Source organism: Elephas maximus, chromosome 7 (assembly GCF_024166365.1).
Source record: "Elephas maximus indicus isolate mEleMax1 chromosome 7, mEleMax1 primary haplotype, whole genome shotgun sequence".
Classification (NCBI taxonomy): Eukaryota; Metazoa; Chordata; class Mammalia; order Proboscidea; family Elephantidae; genus Elephas; species Elephas maximus.
Window position 1 is genome coordinate 129,353,333 of NC_064825.1, and position 26,015 is coordinate 129,379,347.

General features: G+C 46.3%; 1 protein-coding gene across 2 annotated transcripts in view; it reads left to right on the plus strand.

Annotated features, from left to right (window-relative positions):
• PACS1 (phosphofurin acidic cluster sorting protein 1) overlaps nucleotides 1-26,015 on the plus strand; it is a 173,739-nt gene that overhangs the window by 132,256 nt on the left and 15,468 nt on the right. For both annotated transcript variants that reach the window (XM_049892544.1, XM_049892545.1), the window contains exons 3-13: nucleotides 7,801-7,890; nucleotides 8,619-8,744; nucleotides 10,636-10,780; nucleotides 11,020-11,111; nucleotides 11,199-11,279; nucleotides 14,423-14,482; nucleotides 15,355-15,515; nucleotides 15,867-15,960; nucleotides 20,811-20,891; nucleotides 23,586-23,701; nucleotides 23,872-24,007. In XM_049892544.1, coding sequence (XP_049748501.1) covers nucleotides 7,801-7,890; nucleotides 8,619-8,744; nucleotides 10,636-10,780; nucleotides 11,020-11,111; nucleotides 11,199-11,279; nucleotides 14,423-14,482; nucleotides 15,355-15,515; nucleotides 15,867-15,960; nucleotides 20,811-20,891; nucleotides 23,586-23,701; nucleotides 23,872-24,007 — 1,182 coding nt within the window. The remainder of the gene's footprint in view (nucleotides 1-7,800; nucleotides 7,891-8,618; nucleotides 8,745-10,635; nucleotides 10,781-11,019; nucleotides 11,112-11,198; nucleotides 11,280-14,422; nucleotides 14,483-15,354; nucleotides 15,516-15,866; nucleotides 15,961-20,810; nucleotides 20,892-23,585; nucleotides 23,702-23,871; nucleotides 24,008-26,015) is intronic.

The following is a 26,015-nucleotide window of genomic DNA, read 5'->3' on the forward strand; positions in this document are numbered from 1 at the left end:
CTGATTCATTAGGGGGAGAGCAAGTGGGAGTATGGAGTAAGATGTATATAAACTTATATGTGACCGACTGACTTGATTTGTAAACGTTCACTTGAAGCTCAATAAAAGTTAAAAAAAAAAAAAAAGTGCCAGAACTAGATGTGATCCTATGACTTCACTGTGCTCCCTATCTGTCACCCGGAGTTGTTCTGAAAGACTTGATTCAGATACTGAATTTGTGGCCGAAAACTTTATAGGTATTTGTAGTGTATATTTGGATGGTGAGAATTCAGCTAATGCAGCCTGCTATTGGGATGAGTGTGATAAGACAGAGGAGATGGAAAGTGCCACAAGAATGGGGCCTGTGGTCAGAGGTGGCCTCCTTGAGTAGATAACATTTATGCAGAGACTTTGAAGGAAGTGAGAAGTGAACCCTGAATGTAACTGAAAGAAGAACATTCCAGTCAGAGGGAAAGGCCAATGCAAGTCCTTAAGGCAGGAAAGCGCCTGACAAATATGGAGAATGCGGGGAAGGAGGAGGCCAGTGAGGTTGGAGAGGAGTGAGAGTGGTAGGAGATGAGGTCAAAGAGAGTGGAGGAGTGGTGCAGATAATTGTGAGCGTCTGTCTTTCATTCCGTGTGAATTGGAGGGTTTTGAGCAGAGAAGTGATAGGATTATTCCAGCTTTTCAGTTGAGAAGAGACTTTAGGTAAGAAAGAGAAGAAGCAAAAAGACCAGCTAATAGACTACAGCAGTGATCCAGGCAAGAGATAAAGGATGCCAGCAGTCAAGATCTTAAGTGGCCATATCTTAAAGGTAGAAAAAAAAATTTTTTTTTTTTTTTTTAAGGTAGAGCCAACAAGATTTCCTGAAGGTTCAGTGCAGGGTGTGAAAAAAAGAGGACTAAGGATGGCACTAAAGTTTTGGCTTGAAACTGAGGTGGGGAAGACTGTGGATAAAACATATTTAAAGGAAAAGATGAAAAATTCAGTTTATCATATTATGTTTGAGATGCCTATCAAGAATCCAAGTGGAGATGTTGATTAGACCATTGAATATTCGTTTCCTAGTGCTGCTGTAACAGAAATACCACAAATAGATAGTTTTAACAAACAAAAGTTTATCCTCTCACAGTCTGTGAACCTAGAAGTCCAAATTCAGGGTGCCAGCTCCAGGGGAAGGCTTTCTCTCTCTCTTGCTCTCTGTCTCGACTCTGGGGGGAAGGTTCTTCTCATCAATCTTCCCCTGGTCTAGGAGGGGGACCTCGGGTCCAAAGGAAATGCTATTCTCCTGGCCCTTGTTTCTTGGTGGTATGAGGTCCCTATGTCTCTCTGCTAGCTTCTCTCTTTTATATCTCAAAAGAGATTGGGTTAATACACAACCTAATCTTGTAGATTGAGTTCTGCCTCATTAACATGACTGCCACTAATCCCACCTCATTAACATCACAGAGGTAGGATTTACAACACATAGGAAAATTATATCGAATGACAAAGTGGTGGACATCACACAATACTGGGAATCATGGCCTAGCCAAGTTGATATATGTTTTGGGGGACACAATTCAATCCATAAACAAATATCTAATCATGTAGGGTTCAGGAAAGAAGTCTGGGGTGGAGATATAATTTGGGGAATCAGCAACATATTTAAGACCCTGAGATTGGATAAGATAACCAGGAGTGGAGTGAGTGTACACAGAGGACAGAGTAGGTCTAATGATGGGGCCCCGGGCACTCCAACATTAGGAAGTCAGGCAGAAGAGGAGGAACCTGAAAAGGAGACCTACAAAAGAGCAGGTAAAGGAGTAAGGAAACCCAAAAGAGTATGGTGTTCTGGGAGCCAAGTGTAAAGGAAGTGTTGTCAGGAGTGGAAAATGGTTAGCTCTGTCAAAAGCTGCAGATAGATCAAGGAAGGTGAGAACTGATCGCCAGATTAATCAAGGTAGAGGTTATTTGAGACCTTGTCAGTGGCAATTCTGGTGGTATGTTGCAGCTCATTGGAATGTACTTTGGAGAAAAGGACCTGAAGACAGCAAGAACAGACTGTTCTTTTGAGGAGTTTGCTGTAATGGAAGCAAGAGATGGGTGGTAGCCGGAAGGGCATGTGGAGACTAGAGGTGTCTGTTTAAGATGAGAGAAATAGCAGTATGCTAGCCGATGAGAATGGTCCAGTATAGAGAGGAAAGTGGATCAGGTAGGAGAGGCAAGAACGGCTAAAACGGGGTCCTTGAGGTGAGAAGGGGGCAGATCTAGTGCCCAAGTGGAGCTGCTGACTTTGGATCGGAGCAGGAGAGTTCATCTGTGGAGCAGGAGGCGGGAGGATCTGTGAGAACACGTGCTGGTGATTAGGTGAATGTGGTGGGAGGTGTGGGAGCTCTCTTACTGCTTCAGTTTTCTCAGTGAAGTCGGAGTCAAGGTTATCATCTTGGCGTGATGGGAGGGGTAAGCAGGTGTGGAGGTCTGAAGAGAAAGGAGATCTGAAGTGGTCATCTAGGAGGTGGGGAAGTGAAAGGACCTGGGAAAGTGTTTGATTGCTGGGCACCATTACAGACCCACTTAGGATTTGGATGAGACCAGTTAGCGTGATTATATGTTTCCCTCTGGGTGTGTTCAGTTGGCGTGCTCGCATTTAAACAGGGTTGTAATTTACCAAATGATTAGGGCAAAGCAAGAGGGACAAAGGAGTTAAGGGAGTGTACAAGGCTGTGTTTATGATTGACTATGGCATTTAACCCTTTAAAAGATGATTCTTTTTTCCTTTTTTTTTTTTTGGTGATGCTACATTATTTCACTAATGGAATGGATGCTGAGTCATTGTTTTTGGTAGTTTTTTATTATTTGAAAAATGGGGCGCCAGATGCACGCAGTCCATATCAGTCCCATGTTCCATGAAGTGCATCACAAATGCGGTACATATCCGTCCCAAGGCCCAGGAAGCACGTCACAAACTGTTTTCAGGGAGGCAAGCACTTTATAAAAAATGTCAGGGAGATGACTAACGCAGGCGGGCCCCATCGGTCCCATGTTCCATGAAGCACATCACTCACGCAGTATATATCAGTCCCATGGCCCAGGAAGTACATCTCAAACGGTTTTGACCCCCAAAATAACTCATATACTTGAATATTTCTGAATGTCGGTAACCGTACCTTCCCAGTAACACAAAGGAAATAGTAAACATACTTACAAGCCTTATCTCACTGTACAGAAGCCAAAAGACAAAAGTTTCACACAGTCATTCCTCTGGGAAGCATCCCCTCATAGGAATGGCTCTCAACACTCAAATGTGGTGCAGACCAGCTTCCTTGATTTTTAGGCGGTTGCACCAGTATCTGCCGCGATGCTAGACCGTAGTAAAGTAGCTCAAATGCCTGCCAATAAACCTCTAGGGGTAGAAAATATAGCTGGGACGTATATTTGCCATCGCCTGTTAAAGGATTAAGCTGGTTAAGGAGGAAAGAAGGAGCCCTGGTGGCACAGTGGTTAAGCACTTGGCTGCTAACTGAAAGGCTGGCAGTTGGTACCTACCAACTGCAGTATAGGGGAAAGACGTGGCAGTCTGCTTCCTTAAAGGCTTACAGCCTTGGAAACCCTACGGGCGGATCTACTCTGTCCTACAGGGTCACTAGGAGCCCTGGTGGCACAGTGGTTAAGTGTTCAGCTGCTAACCGCAAAGTCAGCAGTTTGAATCCACCAGCCACTCCTTGGAAACTGGGGGGCCGCTCTACTCTGTCTGATAGGGTGTCTGTGAGTTGGAATCGGCTTGACGGCAGTGGTTTTGCTTTTGGAAGGAGGAAAGAGGAAAATGGGCATGAGGAACAGGAAAAAGATGGGAGTATCAGTAGATCATAGGTCCTGGTGGGGATGAAGGATTGTTATTGTTGACAAACTAGAAGAGTGGGCTGGAGAGATAGGAGCTGGTGGTCAGTGAGATGCATGAGATGGAGATTAGATATTGGCTGTCATTGGTAACGGAAGGTCCAGAGTATGATGATGTAAGTGAGTCGCTGAGATAAGCGTGAGGACAGGATCATTGGAAGAGAGGAATTAAATTATGGAATTCAGAGGCCAGGATGTTGGAAGGAGCATATACAGAAATCATGGAGAATTCTAACTGAGTTAGTGGTGGGGAGAGGGCAGTGAGTCAGAAGCTAAAATCAAGAAATGAGTGGGTGTGACTGGCAGTTGTAGATGACAGCAACAACACGGGATAGAGGGTAATATAAGCTGGTGACATCAATTCCAAATGGGGAGTTTTTCAGGGAGGTAGAAAGGAAAATGTTCTAGAGCCAGTGATGAGCAAGAAGGATGCCTGCCTGGTATATGTGGGTTTGGGGAGAAAAGCAGCCACCTTTGAGAAGGTGGCACAGTAAGTGATTTACCCAAGAAAAAGCAAAACATGTCCACACAAAACCTTGTACAAGAATGTTCATAGGAGCTTTAGTAATCATAGCCAAAAACCAGAAACAACCCAAATGGGAATGTCCAGCAACAGGAGAAGGGATAAACAAGTTGTGATATATTCATAGACTCAATTCTACTCAGCAATAAAAAAGAATGAATTACTGAGATACACAACATCTGAAACCTCAAAAATATGTTGGGCAAAAGAAACCAGACCAAAATAGTCCATACTGTGTGATTTATATGGAATTTTAGGGCACGTGTGACTGATCTATGGTGACAGAAATCAGAACAGTGCCTGCCTCTGGGAGGTGGTGCAGGATGGACTGGAGGATCGCGAGGGATCTTGCTGGAGGGGTAGAAATGTTCTATATCTTAATAAAGCTGTGGGTTACATGAAGCCAACTCTTCAGACAAAGATTGGACTATAAAACATAAATAAGACTCATGAAGAGTGTGCTTCTTAGTTCAAGTAGATGCACGAGACTAAAGAGGCAGCTCCTGTCTGGAGGCGGGATGAAAAGGCAGAAAGGGATAGGAGCTGGATGAATGGACACAGAAAACCCGGGGTGGAAAGGGGAAGTGTGCTGTCATAGGGATTACAACTAGGGTCACCGAACAATATGTGTATAAGTTTCTGTATGAGAAATTAACTTGAGTTGTAAACCTTCACCTAAAGCACAGTTTAAAACAAAAAGCACGTGGGTTACATGGGCATGTGCACTTATCAGCTCATCACCCTGCACACTTAAGATCTGGATCCTTCACTGTATTTTAAGTTAAACCTCAATTTTCCCAAAAAAGTAATTTATACAAATTACTGGCACATCTCAGGCCCTCCTGATGTTCTCTGTACACAGGGGGAATAGTTTAGCCCAACTTTATTATTTTTAGAACAAAATTTAATCAACTGTGATTTCTTCTATAGAAAATAACCTATCACCATTTTGTGAGTTTAATGATACAACCTGGGGTTTTTGGTAGCAAGTGTTATCATTCCTGCTTGACCAAAGCAGTTTTTGACCCTACTTTCTTCCCTGTTTCTCCTACTCCCATCCCATACCACTAACAACACACATTGTCCTCCTTTCAACCCCAACTCTCACCTACATAGATATGCCACCTAAGGTATAACCGTGCCCTCAGAGCACACATGCATGCAAACCGTTGTCATCAACCAGTGGCCTTCCACATCCCTTTTAATTTCTAACCACAGATATCCATTATACAGCTTTCTATGCCATTCTTGGAAACCCTGGTGGCGTAGTGGTTAAGTGCTACGGCTGCTAACCAAAGGGTCGGCAGTTCAAATCTGTCAGGCGCTCCTTGGAAACTCTGTGGGGCAGTTCTACCCTGGCCTATAGGGTCGCCATGAGTCGGAATCGACTCGGCGGCACTGGGTATGCCATTCTTGCCTGAGACACCACGCACGTATGTTTCAGGGTCGGGGAGAGAGTAGATGAATGGGTATTTGTAGAGTGAAGATTTGGACATTGCCCTAGATCCAGAAGAGCTGCGTATGAGCTTTGACTCAGCCGTTTGACCACGTTACTTAAGCTCTCTGAGAACACGGTCATTGGGAGAATTAAGTGCAATGAATGGTATCAGCCATTCTCAAAGTTTTTGTTCCCAGGCCCCCTTTATATTCTTAATTGTGGACCCCAAAGAGCTTTTGTTTATATGGATTATATCTGGTGGTAGTTATATCAGAAATTACAACTGAGACGTTTTTGAAATGTTTATTCCTTCGTTTTTTAAATTGTAATAATGAACTTATATATTAATAAAATAATACATTTTTACGAAAAAATAACCAAATTTTACACACACACAAATTTAACGAGAAAAGTGGCACCATTTTACATTTTTGTAAATCTCTTTAATATCCGACTTAATCGAAGGCAGCTGGATTCTCTTGTCTGCTTCTGCATTCCGTCTGTTGTAATATCACACGTCATGTAGCCTCTGGAATACTCCACTGTGCTGTCCTGAGAGATTGAGAGTGAACAAGGCAAATATTGTCTCAGTGTAGTTACAAAAATAGTTTTAACCTGCAGACCCGTGAAAGAGCCACTGCCTTATTTAACTGGAGGGATACACCCCCTGATCTAATTTTGGCCTCGGTGAGTGACTAAGGCATTTTAGAGAACAGGATTCTGTCCTAGGGGTCAGCATCACCACAAAGAACCATTTCAGCAGAAACATTTCCCAATCAGCAGTTTTGGTAAAAGAAAGATAAAAGATGAGCAGTTCAAGAATATTGAACTATTATAAATAATTCTTCAATGAGCAAAGCTCTTTGTTATTTAAAAAAAAAAAAAAAAATCCAAACCCACTGCCATCAAGTCAATTCTGACTCATAGTGGCCCTATAGGACAGAGCAGGACTACCCCATAGAATTTCCAAAGCTGTGATCTTTTCGGAAGTAGATTGTCATGTCTTTCTCCCGTGGAGCGGCTGGTGGGTTCAAACTGCTGATCTCTCAGTTAGCAGCTGAGCTCTTTAACCACTGCATCACCAGGGCTCCTTCTTTGTTTGTAGAGTTTTTTTTTTAATTTTTCTTGTTAAAATTATTTCCTTATAACTCACTTCCTTGGATGATGACATGTCAGTGCAGAGATTTTTATATTGCCGGGCTGCTTTCTGAAAGAGTCAACCCTGACTTACTTTGCCTCCAACACTGAGTGAGTTTACAGTTTTCGCCAAACACTTAACAACTTGAATGTCATCACTTTTTTTATTATTGTTACTAATTTTTTAACTGGCTGTGTGGTCTTTAGGCACACTTGTCCAACAACATGTATTTACCATCTAAGATGTATCAGGATTCATATTGTACAAGACATATCTCTGTCTCACGGAGCCCAAAGTTAAGTGAGATAAGTGCTGGCAGTAAGAGGGGTGTCTAACCCAGTGTTTGGCTGGAAGAGGAGGGGCTAAAAGGGAGGGTTCCTGTGGAAAAAAATTACATCTAAAGTGATAGCTGAAAGACAAGGTGGTTAGCTGTAGATAGAAGGAACAGAGAACATGTAAGAAGAGGCAAAAAGCATATGAGAAGTCCCCCAAACAAGACCATACAACTAATGTATCAGCTAGAGGGGAAGAAGGAAGGCTGAGGTGAGCGTGGGGAGATCAGACCACACCTTGGGGTGCTGGCTGCCTGCCTTCCCCAGGAGTATTGTGAGAACTCAGATGCAGTAACAAGTCATTTTTATGATAGCCCTTTATGAATCACACAGCATAATACGTACATATAAAATCATACCTGTGGTGGTGGTTAGGTTCTAATAAGTACAAGAAAGATGAAATATTTGGTCTGGTAAGAATTTTGGTAGAGCTTAGAAGTTGTTCGCAAACATTTCTTTTGGTCTGATTTCTGGTGATACAGCATGGACATCATTTTTTCTCGGTTTCAGGGTTCAAAAAGAATTCTCCGCTCCAACGAGATCATCCTTCCAACTAGTGGACTGGTGGAAACAGAGCTCCAGCTAACCTTCTCCCTTCAGGTAAGAATCTACTAGATAGATCTTTGGTCACATATCCCATCTAGTCCCCAAAAAGTCCTGTCATTTGAAAACTGCTTTAATCCAAGAGCAGCCATAGCCCAATTTGGGCAGAAATGGACTATTAAAATCACCTAGAGACTTTATGGCTAGCGTGGAGGACCAAAGCAATCACTTAGCCAGCTGAGTATGGGTGCTGAGACTCAGGTAGGCTGCTGAAAAATATACCATGTTTCATTCGTCTTTCCTGTTTCCCTAGATAACCATGTTAGTCACTGGCTGTGCCCCACCCATCCTACCATGCTCAGCCCCTTCATCCCTCAATGATCCACACCACACACCCCAGCGGAGTGCACCCTCTTCAGTCTCATTTTCCGCTTGTGTTGTAATTTCCATCCATCCCCTTCTCCATGTCTCTCCTGGTGTGTGTGTCTCACATCATAATTCCAGCAGCCCAAGCTGAAGCCCCTGGATAAAACACTTGATCAGATGGTAAGCAAAGAGGCAGTGTCCTGAACACGTGTGGACCACAGAGCTGTAGAAAGGAAGCCAGCCACCGAGCCGAGTCAGACCCTCAGGCAGCAGCCTGCCTGTTTCACACCCTGATTGACCCTCCTTCACAGACGGGAGAAATTAAAGCCCAGAAAGATTGTGTCCCCTCCAGCAGGACCAGAACCCACAAAGGATCCGATTGTGTGTTAACATGCTTGACTCTGTTTTGTACTGGATAGTACCCTCATTTCCTCAAGCGAGATGCCAACAAGCTGCAGATCATGCTGCAAAGGAGAAAGCGGTATAAGAACCGGACCATCCTGGGCTATAAGACCCTGGCCGTGGGACTCATCAACATGGCGGAGGTAAGAGGACACAGTCTGCGTGCCCAAGGGAGCGCTGGGGCCAGCCGTCGGAATTCAGCCAACGGGCTCCCCAGCTTTGTGGCTAGCTGTTTGATTTTCTTTTACAAATTAATTCTCTTACTAAAAGTTCGGGTTATACACTTCTTTTTATCAAAGACTTGCTCCTTAACCACTACACCACCAGGACCCGACCAGGTACTTTTAAAAAAAAAAAAAAGCAACCCGTTGCTGTCGAGTGGGTTCTGACTCATCGTGACCCTATAGGGCAAAGTAGAACTGCCCCATAGAGATCCCAAGGAGCGCCTGGTGGATTTTAACTGCCAACCTTTTGGTTAGCGGCCGCAGCACTTAACCACTACACCACCAGGGTTTTCTACCAGGTCACTAACCCTGTAACCTGTTGCCGTCAAGTCAATTCTGACTCCTAGCGACCCTATAGGGCAGAGTAGAACTGCTGCATAGAGTTTCCAAGGAGCACCTGGTGGGTTTGAACTGCCGAGCTTTGGGTTAGCAGCCATAGTACTTAACCACTCTACCATCAGGGTTTTCCGCCAGGGTACTAAAAGAGTGCACATTTCCCCAACTGTGCTGTCATTGCCTCTGCTCCCTCTAGTGGACAAAGCTAGGAAATGGTTTGTGCTTGACTGCTAACCTAAAGGTTGGAGATTCGAACCCACCTAGTGGTACCACAGGAGAAAAGGCCTGGCAATCTGCTTCCATTAAAATGACAGCGAAGAAAACCCAAGGAGCAGTTCTACCCTATAACACATGGGGTCGCCATGAATCAGAATCAGAAGACAACTAACAACAGCATAACCTAACCTAACCCATTGCCAACATACGCGTTAAAAAAAAAACTCATTGCCTTCAAGTCACTTTTGACTCATGGTGCTCCCGTGTGTTGTAGAGTAAAACTGCTCCATGAGGTTTTCCTGGCTGTCATCTTTACAGAAGCAAGTTGCCAGGCCTTTCTTCCATGGTACCCCTGGGTAGGTTTGAACTGCCAACCTTTAGGTTAACAGTTGAGCATAAACTGTGCCATCTAGGGACCTGTGTGCACGCTCATATATGCACACACATCTGTATCTGTTTCCACATCTCTGTGTATCTGTCTGACCATGAGTTCACATCAGTAACTTCAATTCCAATCCAACGCTGTAGGATTTCTTTTAGCCTTTCCATATTTGTAACTCCTTTCTCCAACAAGGAAAAACCAGGCTCCCCTTGTCCTCGATATATTTGCTAATTGGGGCAGTTCTGTACACCGGTCAAATTCCCTTAGCCCTGGCAAAGGGGCCACAAATCAGTTTTTAAAAATGTTTCTGTATGTTAGTAAATTAAATAGGAAAAGATTTGTGGCCATTGTAAGTAAAATGTGTGAGTAGTCCCAATCCAGCTTTCTGTCCTCGGGTTTGTTATCCATGTGAGGGGCTGGCGGAATGAATAAATGCCAACAACCCGTTTCTCTAGCTGTGCCCTGCCATTTTCCATATACTGCAGCTGCTCCTTGTTGCTAGACACAGGTGACCACCACCTTCAGCCCCAGCCTGATCAGCCTCAAGAGCTAATTTCTCTGTGAGGACTTGACTAAAATGCAGTCCTTGAGAAGAGCAATCATTTTCAATCTCAGGCTTTGATTGTTATCTCTAAGCACTAGGCCCTGCCTACTTGAGGGGACTCTTCTGGAGACTTCTGGAGATAGTTTTAAAGTAAGACTTTAAAGGCAATGAGATAATAATAGACATGATTTGGGAGATAATAAGAAAGAAAACATAGTAGCAGAATGCCATTACCATTGACTTGCATACTCATTTGGATATATGGAAATGGACAACATTGTAGACCTCTTGATAGTCAGGTGTGTCCATTACCACCCTCCCTTTGACCTAAGGTGATGCAGCACCCCAACGAGGGTGCCCTGGTGCTTGGCCTGCACAGCAATGTGAAGGATGTCTCCGTGCCTGTGGCAGAAATAAAGATCTACTCCCTCTCCAGCCAGCCAATCGACCATGAAGGAATCAAATCAAAGCTGTCTGGTAAGATCTGTGCAGTGCCTGGAGGTCCCATGGACCATGGAGGGCTCACCACCTGATCCCCATCTTAGAAAATCAAACGAGAGTGTCTAAAATGTTCCTGGGAAAGAAAAGTTTAGAGACCCCTAAAAATGAAACATGGCTGTGCCACGGGCCTCTCTCCTCCCCCAGCAGTGTTCCCACTGGAGTAGAGCCATGATCCTCCCACTGCAAGGCTGTCTTACTAAGGTGTCTGTTCCCAGATCGTTCTCCGGATATTGACAACTATTCTGAGGAGGAGGAGGAGAGCTTCTCATCGGAACAGGAAGGCAGCGATGACCCATTGCACGGGCAGGTAACAGCCCCTCAGCAAAAGCTTCCGAGAAGCAAGTCCAGACCTGCCCAGGCTTTCCCAACCTCTTTCTACGCCTTCCCCACTTAGGACCTGTTCTATGAAGATGAGGATCTCCGGAAAGTAAAGAAGACGCGGAGGAAACTAACCTCAACCTCTGCCATCACAAGGGTAAGCTCCCAGGTCTGGGAAATGGTATAGCAGAGATTATCAGCTTAGGGGTAGGATGGGAGCGGTATATTCAAACTTCTGTGGCCTGCCACTCGAGATTCTGATACCTCCTGCTGGGGTCCATGCCCCCACCACCACACCCATTTAAGAATCACTGTTGTAGGAGCCACTGTTACTGACAGGAGCATGTTATATTCTTGAGGTTATCTTGGGTTAAAAAAAGGTTGAGAACCCTGGTTTAGAATTTGGAACAGATAATGCTTCCTCAGGGAACAGAAAACCTCAGACATCCTTCCTCCCATCCCCAGGTGCTTGCTTCCCACTACAGACTGTTCATCTCAGAGATCAAGCCTGTTCTCTCAAGGAGCCTCACCATTTTTAATCATTTGTTGAGCTTACCCAGAAATACTAGACTAGTGCTTGGAACCATGGGTTTGATCAGGTTTAATTGCATTAGCTATGGTTCCCACATCAATGGACCCACAACCTTGGAAATCAAATACGTTCAGATTTTATCTCCTGTATAAGGTTTCCTCAGAGTCACTATTTTTTGGTGAAATTAGTAGTCTTGGACTGAGAAGATTAAAACCTGAATTCCTAGGTTAATTTTGATACCAGAGTTCTTGTATTAAAGTATGAGAGGGTCAGAAGGACTATGAGCTTTTTAGATGAAAACGTCACAGTATTTTCCTCAGAGGCCTCCTGACTCTCTGGAGCCCAGAGCTAGACTAGGGACCAGCCCCCTGAGAGTAGTTTCCCGTCACCTTCCGCAGCTAAATGTTTGCCGGCCCTTCCAAATGCGTCGTGCCTGAGCTAGGCACTCCACCGTGAAACAATGCTCCCTCTCCACAATCAGCCTGAGGGATCACCAGGCCAACATACAAATTCCTCAAGACCCTGACCTTGATTTCCCCATCTAATCAGTGGCTAGGAATCATAAGAATGGTTTCATTGTTCTTGTCTGTCTAATTCGTGACTGGCACTCCAAAATAGGCAAGGAGAGGCATGTCACTAGAGCCTGCAATACCATCACTAGCGCCACCAACACCATGCCTGAAGATAAGATCAGTAACAAGAAGACAACGTTGTGCTCTGATAAGGGGAGAGGCTATAGGATTCTCTCTCTAGCGCAGCTTATTCTGCTTAGTTTTTCTTTTTCCTGCTCTGTAACCATGAAGAAACCCTATTTTCTTGCCATAGGGAGCCCCCTGGAGCTTTATAAATTGCCTGTTCCTGTGGTCCCTCTATAGCTTTAGCCTGGGGCATGACCAGAGTTCACTGCTCCTACTATCATCCATGCTGTTGTTACTGGGTGAGAACCCCAGGTTCTTACCCGGCATGACTTGAATTGGCCAATAAACAAGAGACCAAGGTGGGAAGGCAGAAAACCACCTTCATTTCGTTGCGCAAGGAAAGGAGTCAGAGCTGCTGCTGCTGCCGAGACGATTCCCCAAGGGCAAGGGGAAAAGTTACTTTGAAGGGGTTTACAAGTAGGGGGTTCATACAAGTTACATCAGCAACAGTCTTAATCATACTACACAGGCGCAGCTGGGTTAACGTAATTTCCAAGCAAAGAAAGCAGGATTCTAATGTAAAACTGCTTGAGGTCATGGGATTTTCCACAGCCTGGGGACCCTGTCTTACCCCGAAAGGTTTTAGCTGCCAACAGTTTCCTGTGGGATTTCCAGAGACTTTTTGGTTTCTGCCTCCTTCTGTGCACGTGCATTCTCTCCCTACCAAGGGCACTGCGTTCTGGACACGCTAATCTACTTGCTGTTCTACGAACACATTTTACGCTTCTCTGTCACCATGAACTCAAGTTGTTTTTTCTGCTTTGAATGCCCTTTCCACCATTGGAAGCCCTGTCCTTTCTTCAAAGCCTAGCACGGTCCTACTTGCCAGTTTGACATTTCCATGCCTGGTTGGTGAGTCTATCATTTAGGCAAGAAATACTTGTGGTTGCAAGCTAGACATTATGCCTGGCGATGGAGACATAGAAATAAAAAGGCATAGTCCATGCCCTCAAGGAACTCAGAGTCCAGTTACACAAATACATCTGAACAAGTAGCTACAGTTTAGTGGGATCAGTGCTCTAAGAAAGAGACCTGTACAAGGGGCAGCGCTGGCATTAAGGGGCAGTGACCCGCTCTGCCCAGGAGTGCCAGGAGAGCTTTATGGAAGAGATGCCCAGAGATGGGTTTTTAAGGATGAATAGAACTTCACTAAGTGGATTTGGGGAAGTTTTTATTCAAGTCAACAGGTATCATATGCAGAGGCCCAGAGGTGTAATACGGCATGCCTTTTTTCACAGAGCTATTAAGTAATTTCTGCTTGAAGATGGGGCATGAGGGGTTGAATATTGAGATGAGGCTAGGGAGACAGGCAGAACTAAACCAGTTCTCAGACAGGCTTACAAGCCTCCCCTGCGAGCTTTGATCTCCAGGCACTGGGAGACTATGGAGACATAAAGGGATCAGATATGCATATGGAAAGCTCATTCTGAACTCTGGAGGGAACAAGATTGGAAACTGGTGGGGGGTGGGGCAGAGATGGGGGCATGGATGTGTCAGCTGAGGACTGTTGCAGTGATCCCAGAGCCACGCAAGGAGAAGGCCTAGAGCAAAGGAGTGGTGTTGCAGACGTTAAAGAGAGGGCAGGGGTCAGCAAACACGGGGATGTGGGCGGAGCACAGAGGGGAGAGACACCAGGCTTGGACATGGGTGACTGGCAGACTGGAGCTATCGTTAATCAGGATAGGGACTACAAGGAGACGATAGTGAGTTCCATTGGCAGTGTTGAGTGTGAGGTGCCTGGGGAATTTCAGGCAGAAGTCACCAACCAGCACTGTGATCTGAAGCACAAGAGAAAGGATGAACTGGAGAGGTGGAGCTGGGAGTCGTAGGCATGGGTGGTGTGGGCCCTGGGGTCGAGGAGACCTCCTTCCTCTCTCTATGCCCACAGCACTAGGAACTACACTGGATTAGTGTGGCGCTGCCTGTCTTTCCTGGATCTTCTCATCACTCTGTCCTCCCACTCACTGTTCTTTATGAAAGTGGGCCCTTAGTCAGTATTTGTTGGATTGAACTGATTACTATTCACAAGTGGATATTGTCTGAGAACAATTGTGCAATCTGTCCCTGCAGCAACCTAACATCAAACAGAAATTTGTGGCCCTCCTGAAGCGGTTCAAAGTCTCAGATGAGGTACGACCCCTTACTCCCAAGGGAGATGGTGAGTAGAATCTCAGATTTTACCCTTTCCTGCCGGGAAGTGATCTGTGTTGCCACTGGGAGTCAAGATTCCAGGATTACGATTCCTGGTCTACCTTGCTTGCCTAGCAGATCCCCAAGAGCTGTTAAGTGGGCAGCTACAGAGGGCTTTAAGCTACTCAAAAGGCTTTACACGAAGTGCTCAAGGGCTCACAGTATTTGGAGGTGGGAGTAACACAGTCATACCCGACCATTAGTGAATACCCAAGCCTTCGGTATGGGCTATCAGTAAACAAGTCCAGTGGTTTTTGTTTTTTTTTTAAATCTTCCTCATATCCCAAGGGAGATGTCAGTGAGCAGTGGCCTGCGCAGTAGATGTCCTCAGTGGTCAGCCCTGAGTAGCCAAGAGCTGACCATTGTTACTAGAGAAGCATGCTCTTCCCTGGGCCCTGGAAGGCCTGGCCTACTTTACAGGCTTCTTGGTGAACTGAAAAAGGAACAAGGGTGGGAATTGTTGAGAGCAAGATGCTTGCCCCCAGTTGTACCACTGAGGCCCCTGTGGCTTTGTTTTTTCCTGGAAAGTCGATCAGTGAGGCCTCCCGCAAGTGCAGAAGAGACAGCTGGACAGTGAGGGTGCACTGGACACTGGTGGCGTGCTCAGGAGGCAAACCAAAAGGGAAACGTGGCCTCACCACTCCCTGCTCTCGGGGTTGGATCATAGAAAGGGCATCAAGACTACCCCGTTGTGTGTGATGCTATGTCGTGTCCCTTAAGGGAGAATTGTAAGGAAGGAGAAACGAGTTGGGTGTCTCCCATAATTGTGAGCAGGAAAAACCTGAAATTCAAAGATTTCCTTCCCCCTGCAGGTGGGCTTTGGGCTGGAGCACGTATCCCGGGAGCAGATCCGGGAGGTAGAAGAGGACCTGGATGAGCTGTACGATAGTCTGGAGATGTACAACCCCAGTGACAGCGGCCCTGAAATGGAGGAGACCGAGAGCATCCTGAGCACGCCGAAGCCCAAGCTTAAGTGAGCCTGCCTCCTCTGTCAGACTGTCGCCCTGTACCCGTACTTCCTGGGCCACCGCAATCTCCTAAACTCCCCCCCCCCACCTTCTGCTCGATCACCAGGGTGATCCCGGGTCTTCATCCTTGCTGAACCTCCAGCTGTCTGGACAGAGGTCATTGTTTTTGCCTCTAACAGACTCCAGTCCTATCCTCCAGTCCAGACCCTCACCTCCCCAGCTTGGCCATGTCCCTCCTCACGGGTACCCTGGGGCCTACTTGTTGGTCTTTTCTTGAACACCAGCTCCACCCAGCTCTCCATGCACTGCTGTCTAAGCATGGCGGCCACTGATCTGGCTGTGCTTCTTCACCGTAGGCCCTTCTTTGAGGGAATGTCGCAGTCCAGCTCACAGACGGAGATCGGCAGCCTCAACAGCAAGGGCAGCCTTGGAAAAGATACCACCAGCCCTGTGAGCAAGACCACAGCTGTGGGGGAGGGGGTTGGCAATACCATTGCTGTGGCGGCTGGGGGCGCTGTGAGCAAGACCAGTACTATAGGGGCTGGGGGAGGGAGGCAAGACCAGTATTATGGGGGGTGGGAGTGGGGACATTGGTAAGACCAGTGCTATGGGTCATGGAGGGGGGCTGTGGGCAAGACCAGTGCTATGGGGAGGTCGGGGAGGCTATGGGTAAGATCAGTGCTATGAGGGGGGCCATAGGGAAGGCTAGTACTATGGGGGCAGGGGAGGGGGACAAGGCCATGCTATAGGAGGGCAGGGGGAGGGGCTGCAGTCAAGACCAGTGCTATGGGGGGGCTGGGGGATTTGGGGACGTAACACTCTGGACCTCTGTTTCTCTGATCAGGGCTCATTCTGTGGCCCCAGAAACACGGTCTCACCTTGTTTCAACCTCGGTTTCCCTCATCAGTCCCAGCTGGGAGCTTAATTCTCTAAGGGCATTCCTGTGTCTGATTGAGTGTCCCTCCCAGAACACACAATGCCCCCAAACCTGTCCCTTAGCACTCAGGACATGGTAGCTTGGAGTGTGTGGCATGTCGTGGGCATTCTGCCTGTGAGAATAGGTGTGCAGGGGCAGGGGATGCCACGGATCTGACCAGGAGACGGTGAGGGGCTTTGTTGGGTAGAGAACTCATATAGGGGAGCAATGCTCTGAAAGAATTCGGAATTTGATGGGCAGGTTTCCATTCTGTGAGCAAGAGGAAAAGGTGCTGGCTGCTATAGCACCCCAAGAGCCCAGCATCCCCCAGGCCATGCGCTGCCCCTACTTGGGGAGGCCTCCGCCCCAGCAGAGGATCACAGGCCAGGAGCTGAGCTGATGCCACGCCTACCGCAGGCCTGGCTTTAGTGCAGTTCGTGGTTTGCTGTTAGAAGCTCAGTGGCTTTTCTGTAGATAAAAGAGCCTGAGTCCTTTACAGGCCTATGTCCTTGCTGCTTTGCTCTCAGGTGAGGCTGACAGTCGTTTGTTCACCAGCAGAACTACAGACTCACCCTGAAAATAGTTGCTAGTTGTGAGGCATGATTTGAAGAGTGCAAGGCACACTGTGAAAGGGCCGGAGTCTGCAAACGTCCAGCTGGTTTGGGGCGTCCCATGGCTGCCTTACTGTCTGCTGCCACCAGGTGGGGCTGTCGTACACTGTATCACTCTTCCTGGTAAAGGCGCAGCAGGCATGGACCGCACCTGTCTAGAACTGGCCCACGTAGAGTTAGTGAGGAAACGTAGGATAGAGAACTGCACCTGCTCCCGAAGTTGGCCAGGAAACCCAGGCCTGTGCTTGCACACACTGCGCTCTCAGTGACCTCCAGCCCAGCCTCACGGTGACCTGGAGCCTGGACAGGCCTCACTTACCATACTGTTTGTGTGGATGTTTAAGCTGTGGCTTGTAGCTTTTCCCTCACGGGTGTTGCTGAATGGCCCTGCTGAGTCAGCACTGTCCGCGTGGACAGACCCATGGCCACTAAGATTCCATCTTAAATATTAGTATAAGGGCTGACCCTCCCAGACAGAGCCTGGGGCCTGGCTGAGAGAGGAGTTTCACAACGTGGTAGAACAAGTGCCCTTCTGCTGAAACTAAATAGACTTAAATGATTAGCTGAGGTAATTGCCCCAAGGCACTGACCATGACACCTGAGTACTGTGCACGGCAAGAAACGCTAGCGACCGCTGTCATTAAATCCATAAGAGAGACCTTGTATGCTAACGAAAGTGTTTGTGAGCTGATGGAATTTGGTTGTAGTGTCTGTTTTAGCGTCCGTTCTATGGTTTCCCATATTTAGAAGGAAAAATCATATGCTCTGGGCCTCAGGTGCCTTACTGATACAGGTGTTGACATCGGAGCCCCCGTTCGTTCAAAAGCCACTTGGGTATCTTCTTTATAGCATGATAGTTGAAGGGTCGAAGTCCCTGCTCAGGCACAGAAAGAGCATTTGGGGCAGGATGGGGCTGAGTTGGGAGCGCATGCTCTGGAGGCAGACTTCGGAGTTGAATCGCGACTTCCAGCACTCCGCTTGACTGTGTCGTCAAGGGCAAGCTACCAAGCCGTAGTCTCCATGTACCTTGCAAGGTGGCGTGCAGATACAGGGAGCCAGTGCAGATGAACCCTTAGCATGGTGCTTGTTTGATCGACTTGCTGCATGGTGAACTTGCTGTCAGTATAAGCTGCTGTTGCCTTTATGATTACATTCCCTCAGAGCCATTTCAGGTTTGAACTCCTAAAACTGGTTGAATCTAGATGTCTTTTTAGCCAGTCCTTCAGAGTCTGGTTCCCTTGGCCAGATTTCAGACTCACTTTGCTGGGTCTCTGCCAATACATCTATTTTGAAGAACCCCATATGTCTTGACGTGGGTGTGGAACTTTGCAATCCTTTAGTATGAGAGGCACTCTGGGAAATACAGAACAAGGGCTGTGCTCTGACATGGAGAATTTCTAAATCCATTAGAAAAGAAACGTTGAGTCTGAGCACACGTGCGCATGCGTGCACCTGCTGCCTCAACGTTGTGTCCTTTTCCTCAGATTTCCTAGCATTGTTAGTTACTTATTTTCCATCATCTTCCTTTTTTGTTCCCCAGATTTTCAAAGGATACAATTTACCACTAGAACTGGAAGGAATTTCTGCCGATACAAATGATTACATTTGTTGAGTTTTCCCAAGACTTGAGCACACAGTAGCAGCATAATTTGCTTCTCTGAGCTGTTGACAATAGGCCCTGCAATGCCTCAGTGGCGGTGGCCAAAAGATGCTATCCTTCCACCAAGACTGCCTGTGGCTAAAAGTTGCTGTTTCCATACCACTGTAAATTATGGTTTTGGGGACTCTTAACCGCATAAAAACGATCACCTGAAAGCTTACCCCAGCCCTTGCCCCATACATGAGCACGTGCACATGCTCTTCAGCAGTTGACAGGGCCGTGTGGGCCCCACGCAGCAGACCTGTGGCACCTCCAGAGACACCGCATCTGCCTCCGGTGCCAACCCATTAGACAGATACGGCTGCACACTGTGGGTGTCCCAGGGCCTCAGGGTGAGAAAAACCCTAGGAGGATTGTCTGGGACATCTTAAAGAGTCAATAAACAGCCAACAGGTGCTCGCCAACCCCAATCCAAGTTAAAGACCTTGTCAGGTGTCACAGCCTGCCATGGAGCTGAAACGCCATGTGCTTAACAGTGGGGCATGCAGCTTTCAACTCTCCCAGCAGAACCGTGTCCTCATCCCAACTTACTCTCTCTAAAACATTTCTGATACTGAGATCCAAAATAGAGTGAAGTCTGGGTGTGACCAGGGCTTCTCCATGATTCCGGACTCTGTTAACACCAGTTAATTATATAAACAAGGTGTAAATGAACTGGCTGTGCAGTCTGAAAACAACATGTTCTGTGTGGCTATGAGCCATTACACAGGCCATACCATCTCCAAAATCTGGGTCACAGCGTCTGGCTAACATATGTTGGCTTAGTCTTGCAGGTGGCTTAGATCAGTGGCTCTTAACCAGAGGTGATCTTGCCTCCCAGGGCACATTTGGCAATGTCTGGAGACACTCGACTGTCATCACAACTTGGGGCAGCGGGGTTGCTGCTGGCATCTTGTGGGTAGAGGCCAGGGATGCTGCTAAACATCCTACAATGTGTGGGTCAGCCCCCCACAACAGAGAATGATGCAGACCAAAATAATAGTGCCAAGGTAGAGAAACCCCGGTGTAGAATATGGCAGAAGGAGCCTACTTTGTGATTCTTGTTCATAAGTTTGCAGAGTGACCCTCAGAGCGTATTGGCCCGATCTGTCTCAGCATTCTATAACTTATGCAGAGAAAGAGCTTTCAGTAATTCAGAGGAAGTGGGATAGCCTTCATCATTTCTGACTCCCATGGTTGCCTACAAGAAACAGACACTCACTGAGGCCAGAGCTTTCCTACATCCCAAAAATTTTGATAGGCCCACACCCACATCTAAGCCCCAGCTGCTCATGACCTTGACTTTGGTGTCTGTACAGACTGAAGCAATGTTAGCAGATATGAAGAATCTGGTCATGAATCCGTATTTGTAAGTTTTTAATATTTACGAGAAATTCTAATAAGAGGGACAAATTCATACATAAATGGCTTAATATTGGGTGTCTTTTTGCTTAGTATATCCTGTTAGAGAGTTTTCTAGATGTTTCTGCCAAGCAAGAAGTATTTGGCTAGCATGGATGCCCTGGTCTCACATCAGAGGCCTGAACTGAGCTTTCTTCTCAGCAGCTTCCAACCAGCCAAACGGAAGCTGTTGCGATCAAGTCGATTCCTACTCAAAGCGCCCCTAGAGGACAAGTAGAACTGCCCCATAGGGTTTCCAAGGCTGTAAGCTTTAGGGAAGCCGACCGCCACATCCCCCTCCGAGAGGCTGGTTGGTTTGAACCACCAGCCTTTCAGTTAGCAGCTGAGCACTTTAACCATTGCACCACCAGGGCAGGAGGCTTCCAAATACCCCTCCTGGGCAAGGCGGTTTCTTGAGTCCGGGGTCAGAGGTTTTATGGATTCAGTAGCAAAGCCATCTAAATTATGAGCATCTCTTCCCTGGTGACATCTTAGTGGGTCAGAGTTTCTGGATTCTGCATCTCGCCGTGTTATTGATTTAATGATTACAAAAATAACTGCCCCCTCAGTTCTTAGTTTTCACAAAAATGTATCTCTTGTAAGACAAAATCTGTAAAGATTTCATGAGATTAAAGATTAAGTGAAAGTATGCTAAGCTTTTTAGGGACCTAGTAAAACAAGTAAGAGTGGTAGTTATTTGGATCAATGATGACTAATTATTACAATTTTGCAGATGGAATTGGCCGCTCTAGAAAAAGTCAAATCTACTTGGATTAAAAACCCCGATGACAGCTTGACTGAAACAGACACTCTGGTATGTATGGCTCAGTCTCCTACTTCAGCTGCTTAAATCAGTGTTTGTATCTCTAGAAATAAAGGCAGAAAGACCCTCGGGAGCACCCAGAAAATAGTGCCTAAATCTGCAGGTTTGTGACCGTTCTGCATTCTCTTTCTCCCCAGATGCTGACCCATGAAATGTAACCTGCCCTAGAGTCCAGGTTACTCCCTAAATCAGCAAATCAAAAATGTTCCCATTCTACCCCTTAATTAGATCAGATCAAACGCTGGTTTGGATAATTTCTCCCCACCTGTCATCCTGATTCACTTTTGAGAAATGATGACCAGTGTCTTTCCCAGCAAAACCACCTCTTCCTCCTTGAGTGTTGCTCTTACAATGGCCAGGCAGCCCACCACAGTAAATCTCTGCATGATTACTGGTCACCTCCTTCCTCTCAGAGACGCTGGAGCTGCCCAGGAGTGCAGGCCAAAGCCCTAGGGAAATGGAATGGACTCAATATGGGATGCCCGATCCAATTAAACACGTAACTCCACAAGCATCTCAGTGCCCTTGCCATGTGCCGAGTCATGAAGATGCAAGGATGAATACGTCCAGGTCTCCACCATCAAAAAGCCCACCTTCTGGGGTGAAACCCCACCTGTACACACCTTGTAGGAGCCGGGGGGAGTGCAGGTGGATTTTGACCAGGAGGACACCTGAGCTAGGCCTCACAGGATACACTGAAGGTCAACAAGTAGGCTGAAGTCTGGACACAGCGGGTGAGGAGGGGTCGAGGGGGAGCAAAGAATTTGATCATGTACCATCTCGGGGTATATGTACACCACCCTCATGGTGAGTCCTTTTGCTAGTCCAGTGGAGTCTGAGAAAGATTTATTGCAGGCTTATGTTTCCTAGAGGGAGCCCTGGTGGCACAGTGGTTAAGCACTCAGAGACCTGGCAATCTGCTCCCATAGAGATTACAGCCTACTCTGTCCTATAGGGTCACTATAACTCACAATCAACTCGATGTCAGTGGGGTTTTTATGTTTCCTATCGTAAAAAAGGGAAACCCTGGTGGCGTAATGTTTAAGTGCTATGGCCGCTAACCAAAAGGTCGCCAGTTCGAATCTGACAGGCGCTCCTTGGAAACTCTACAGGGCAGTTCTACTCTGTCCTAATAGGGTCGCTACGAGTAGGAATCAACTTGACGGCAGTGGGTTTGGTTTTTGGTTTTGTTGTAAAAAGTAAAGAGGACTTAAAGCACTTATTGATAAAGATCAAAGACTACAGCCTTCGGTTTGGATTACATCTTAACATAAAACAAAAATCCTCACAACTGGAACAATAAGTAACATCATGATAAACGGGGAAAAGATTGAAGTTGTCAAGGAGCTTATTTTACCTGGATCCACAATCAACTCTTATGGAAGCAGCCATCAAGACATCAAATGAGGTATTGCATTGGGCAAATCTACTGCAAAAGACCTCTTTAAAGTATTCAAAAGCAAAGATGTCACTTTAAGGACTAAGGTGCCCCTGACCCAAGCCGTGGTGTTTTCAATCCCCTCCTATGCTTGGGAAAGCTGGACAACGAATAAAGAAGACTAAAAAAGAATTGATGCCTTTGAATTACGGTGTTGGTGAAGAATATTGAATATAACATGGACTGCCAGAAGAACAAACAAATCTGTCTTGGAAGAAGTACAGCCAGAATGCTTCTTAGAAACAAGGATGGCAAGACTTCATCTCACATACTTTGGACTTGTTATAAAGAAGGACCAGTCTTTGGAGAAGGACATCATGCTTGGTAAAGTAGAGGGTCAGCGAAAATGAGGAAGACCCTCAACAAGATGGACTGACACAGTGGCTGCAACAATGGGCTCAACCATAACAACTGTGAGGATGGTGCAGGACCAGGCAGCGTTTTGTTCTGTTGTACGTAGGGTTTCTATGAGTCAGAACGAGCTCGACAGCACCTAACAATAACAGCATCGTAAACAATATAGCAATGTAGATCCAGCATATGACAAAACGTTACACTTGGCTTGAGATTAATTTAAAACTTACTGCTTATCCCTTGTAGTTCCCCAATGACCTGAATAGTGCAGCCTCCGCCCTGGCCCCACTTTGGCCCATGCTGCACATGGCAGTCACAGTCATCTTTTCAAGATGAAATTCCAATTGTGTCACTTCCTGTCTAAAACTCTGCAGTGATCGCCCAAATCTCAGAGACAATGTTGAACAAAAGTAGCCAGACACTAAAGAACATATGCCGTCTGATTCCATTTATGTGAAGTTCACAAACAGATCAAACTGATCTATGAGGAGAGAAATATGAGTATTTTTACTTCTGGGAGTGGGAACTGTCTGGAAAGGGCTGTGCAGGAAACTATTGAGGGACCTGGGGGGATCCATCCAGGGGCCCTGCCCCTGCCCACCTAGAGAAGTGAGATTGTCAGCGCATTGTGGGTGTGTTAACAAATGTTCCTGGAGGTAGAAGGCAGAGTGGACTAGCAAGTACAGGGCCCAGCACAGTGGGTGCACTCTGTCAGAGTAAAATGGTACCAGATCCCCCATCCAGTGAGGGAGGAGTTTTAGAACCTCAGGCTTCCAGGAGAGTGACTGAATGACTTTTCCCATGACAGTGATGGACCCTGGCAGGACCCATCGCGGCTCCTGCGTGTCCCCTGAGTGAGCAATAATCCTCCTGCTTCCTTTTACTCTTGGCAGGAGATCACTGACCAGGACATGTTTGGAGATATAAGCACCAGTCTGGTTGTGCCAGAGAAAGTCAAAACCCCCCTGAAGTCCAGCAAGCCCGACCTCCAGGGCTCGGCCTCCCCCAGGTACTCAAGATTGGAAAAAACACTTAAAAGATGGGGTGGAATGAAGGAAGTCAAGCAAGTGGTACAGGCCTGACTGTTAAGTGTAGACTCTGCGGTCCAGCAGAGGAATGGGCTGGTGGTAGCTTCTGAGTCATAGGGGCTGTTTAACCCTCCTTCTCCTGTCTTGGCAGCAAAGCAGATGTGGTGCACACACCCCGACAGAAGAGGAGCACGCCGCTGAAAGAGAGGCAGCTCTCTAAGCCCCTGAGTGAGAGGACCAACAGCTCCGACAGTGAGCGCTCACCTGACCTGGGCCACAGCACACAGGTATTCCAGGGCCCCCGCCAGGGCCAAGAATCGGAGCGTCCCTGGACTTCAGTTTGTGTTTTGTCATCTTCCTTGGACAGTTAGGTCAGGAGGAGAGGAGAAATACCTTGAAACACTCTGAATAAAAACTCTTGAAGGAAGACCAAAATCAAAAGTCTAATATGTTTGTTATTTACTCTTGTTGTTGTCAGGTGCTATTGAGTTGGTTTCAACTCACAGTTACCCTGTGTACAACAGAACGAAACACTGCCCAGTCCCACACCATCCTCATAGTTGTTGCTATGTTTGAGCCCATTGCTGAAGCCACTGTGGCAGTCCATCTCATATGGTCTTCCTCTTTTTCACTGACCCTCTACTTTAGCAAGCATGATGTCCTTCTCCAGAGACTAGTCCCTCCTGACAGCGTGTCCACCTACTTGAGATGAAATCTCACTATCCTGGCTTCTAAGGAGCGTTCTGGCTATACTTCTTCCGAGACAGATTTGTTCATTCTTCTGAGAGCCCATGGTATATTCAATATTCTTTGCCAACATCATAATTTAAAGGCATCAATTCTTCAGTCTTCCTTATTCATTGCCCAGCTTCCACATGCCTATAAGGCAACTGAGAATACCATGGCTTGGGTCAGGGGCACCTTAGTCCTCAATGTGACATCTTTGCTTTTGAGCACTTTAAAGAGGTCTTTTGTGACAAATTTGCTTAATATAATACATGGTTTGATTTCTTGACTGCTGCTTTTATGGATGTTGATTGAGGATCCAAATAAAATGAAATACTTGACAACTTCCATCTTTTCTACATTTATCATGATATTGCTTATTGGACCACTTCTGAAGATTTTTGTTTTATGTTGAAATGTAATCCATACTTAAGGTTGTAGTCTTTGATCTTCATCAGTAAGTGCTTCAAGTCCTCTTCACTTTCAGCAACCAAGGTTGTCATCTGCATAACGCAGGTTGTTAATGAGTCTTCCTCCAATCCGCATTCTTCTTCATATAGCCCAGTTTCTCAGATTATTTGCTCAGCACACAGATTGAATGGGTATGATGAAAGGGTACAACCCTGATGCACACATTTCCTGATTTCGAACCACGAGATAGCCCCTTGTTCTGTTCTAGCAACTGCCTCTTGGCCTATGTATAGGTTCCACATGAGCACAGTTAAGTGTTCCGGAATTCCCATTCTTCACAATGTTATCCATGATTTGTTATGATCCACATGGCCAAATACCTTTGCGTAGTCAATAAAGCACAGGCACACATCTTTCTGGTATTCTCTTTCAGCCAAGATTCATCTGACATCAGCAATGATATCCCTCATTCTACATCCTCTTCTGAATCTGGCTTGAATTTCTGGCAGTTCCCTGTCAGTATACTGCTCCAACCACTTCTGAATTATTTTTAGCAAAAGTTTACTTGTGTGTAATATTAATGATACTGTTCAATAATTTCCACATTCTGTTGGATCACCTTTCTTGGGAATAGGCATAAATACGGATCTCTTCCAGTTGTTGGCCAGGTAGCTGTCTTCCAAATTTCTTGGCATAGATTAGTGAGCACTTCCATTATTGCATCCGTTTGTTGAATCATCTTAATTGGTATTCCATCAATTCCTGGAGCCTTGTTTTTTGCCAGTGCCTTCAGTGCAGCTTGGACTTCTTCCTTCAATACTATTGGTTCTCGATCATATGCTGCCTCCTGATATGGTTGAACATCAACCAATTCTTTTTGGTACATGACTGTCTATTCCTTCCATTTTCTTTTGATGTTTCCTGCGTCGTTCAATATTTTGCCCTTAGAATCATTCAGTATTGCAACTTGAGGCTTAAGTATTTTCTTCAGTTCTTTCAGCTTAAAAAATGAAGAGCATGTTCTTCCCTTTTGGTTTTGTAACTCCAGGTCTTTGCATATTTCATAATAATGCTTTACTTTGTCTTCTCGAGCCACCCTTTGAAATCTTCTGTTCAGCTCTTTTACATCATCATTTCTCTCATTCACTTTAGCTGCTC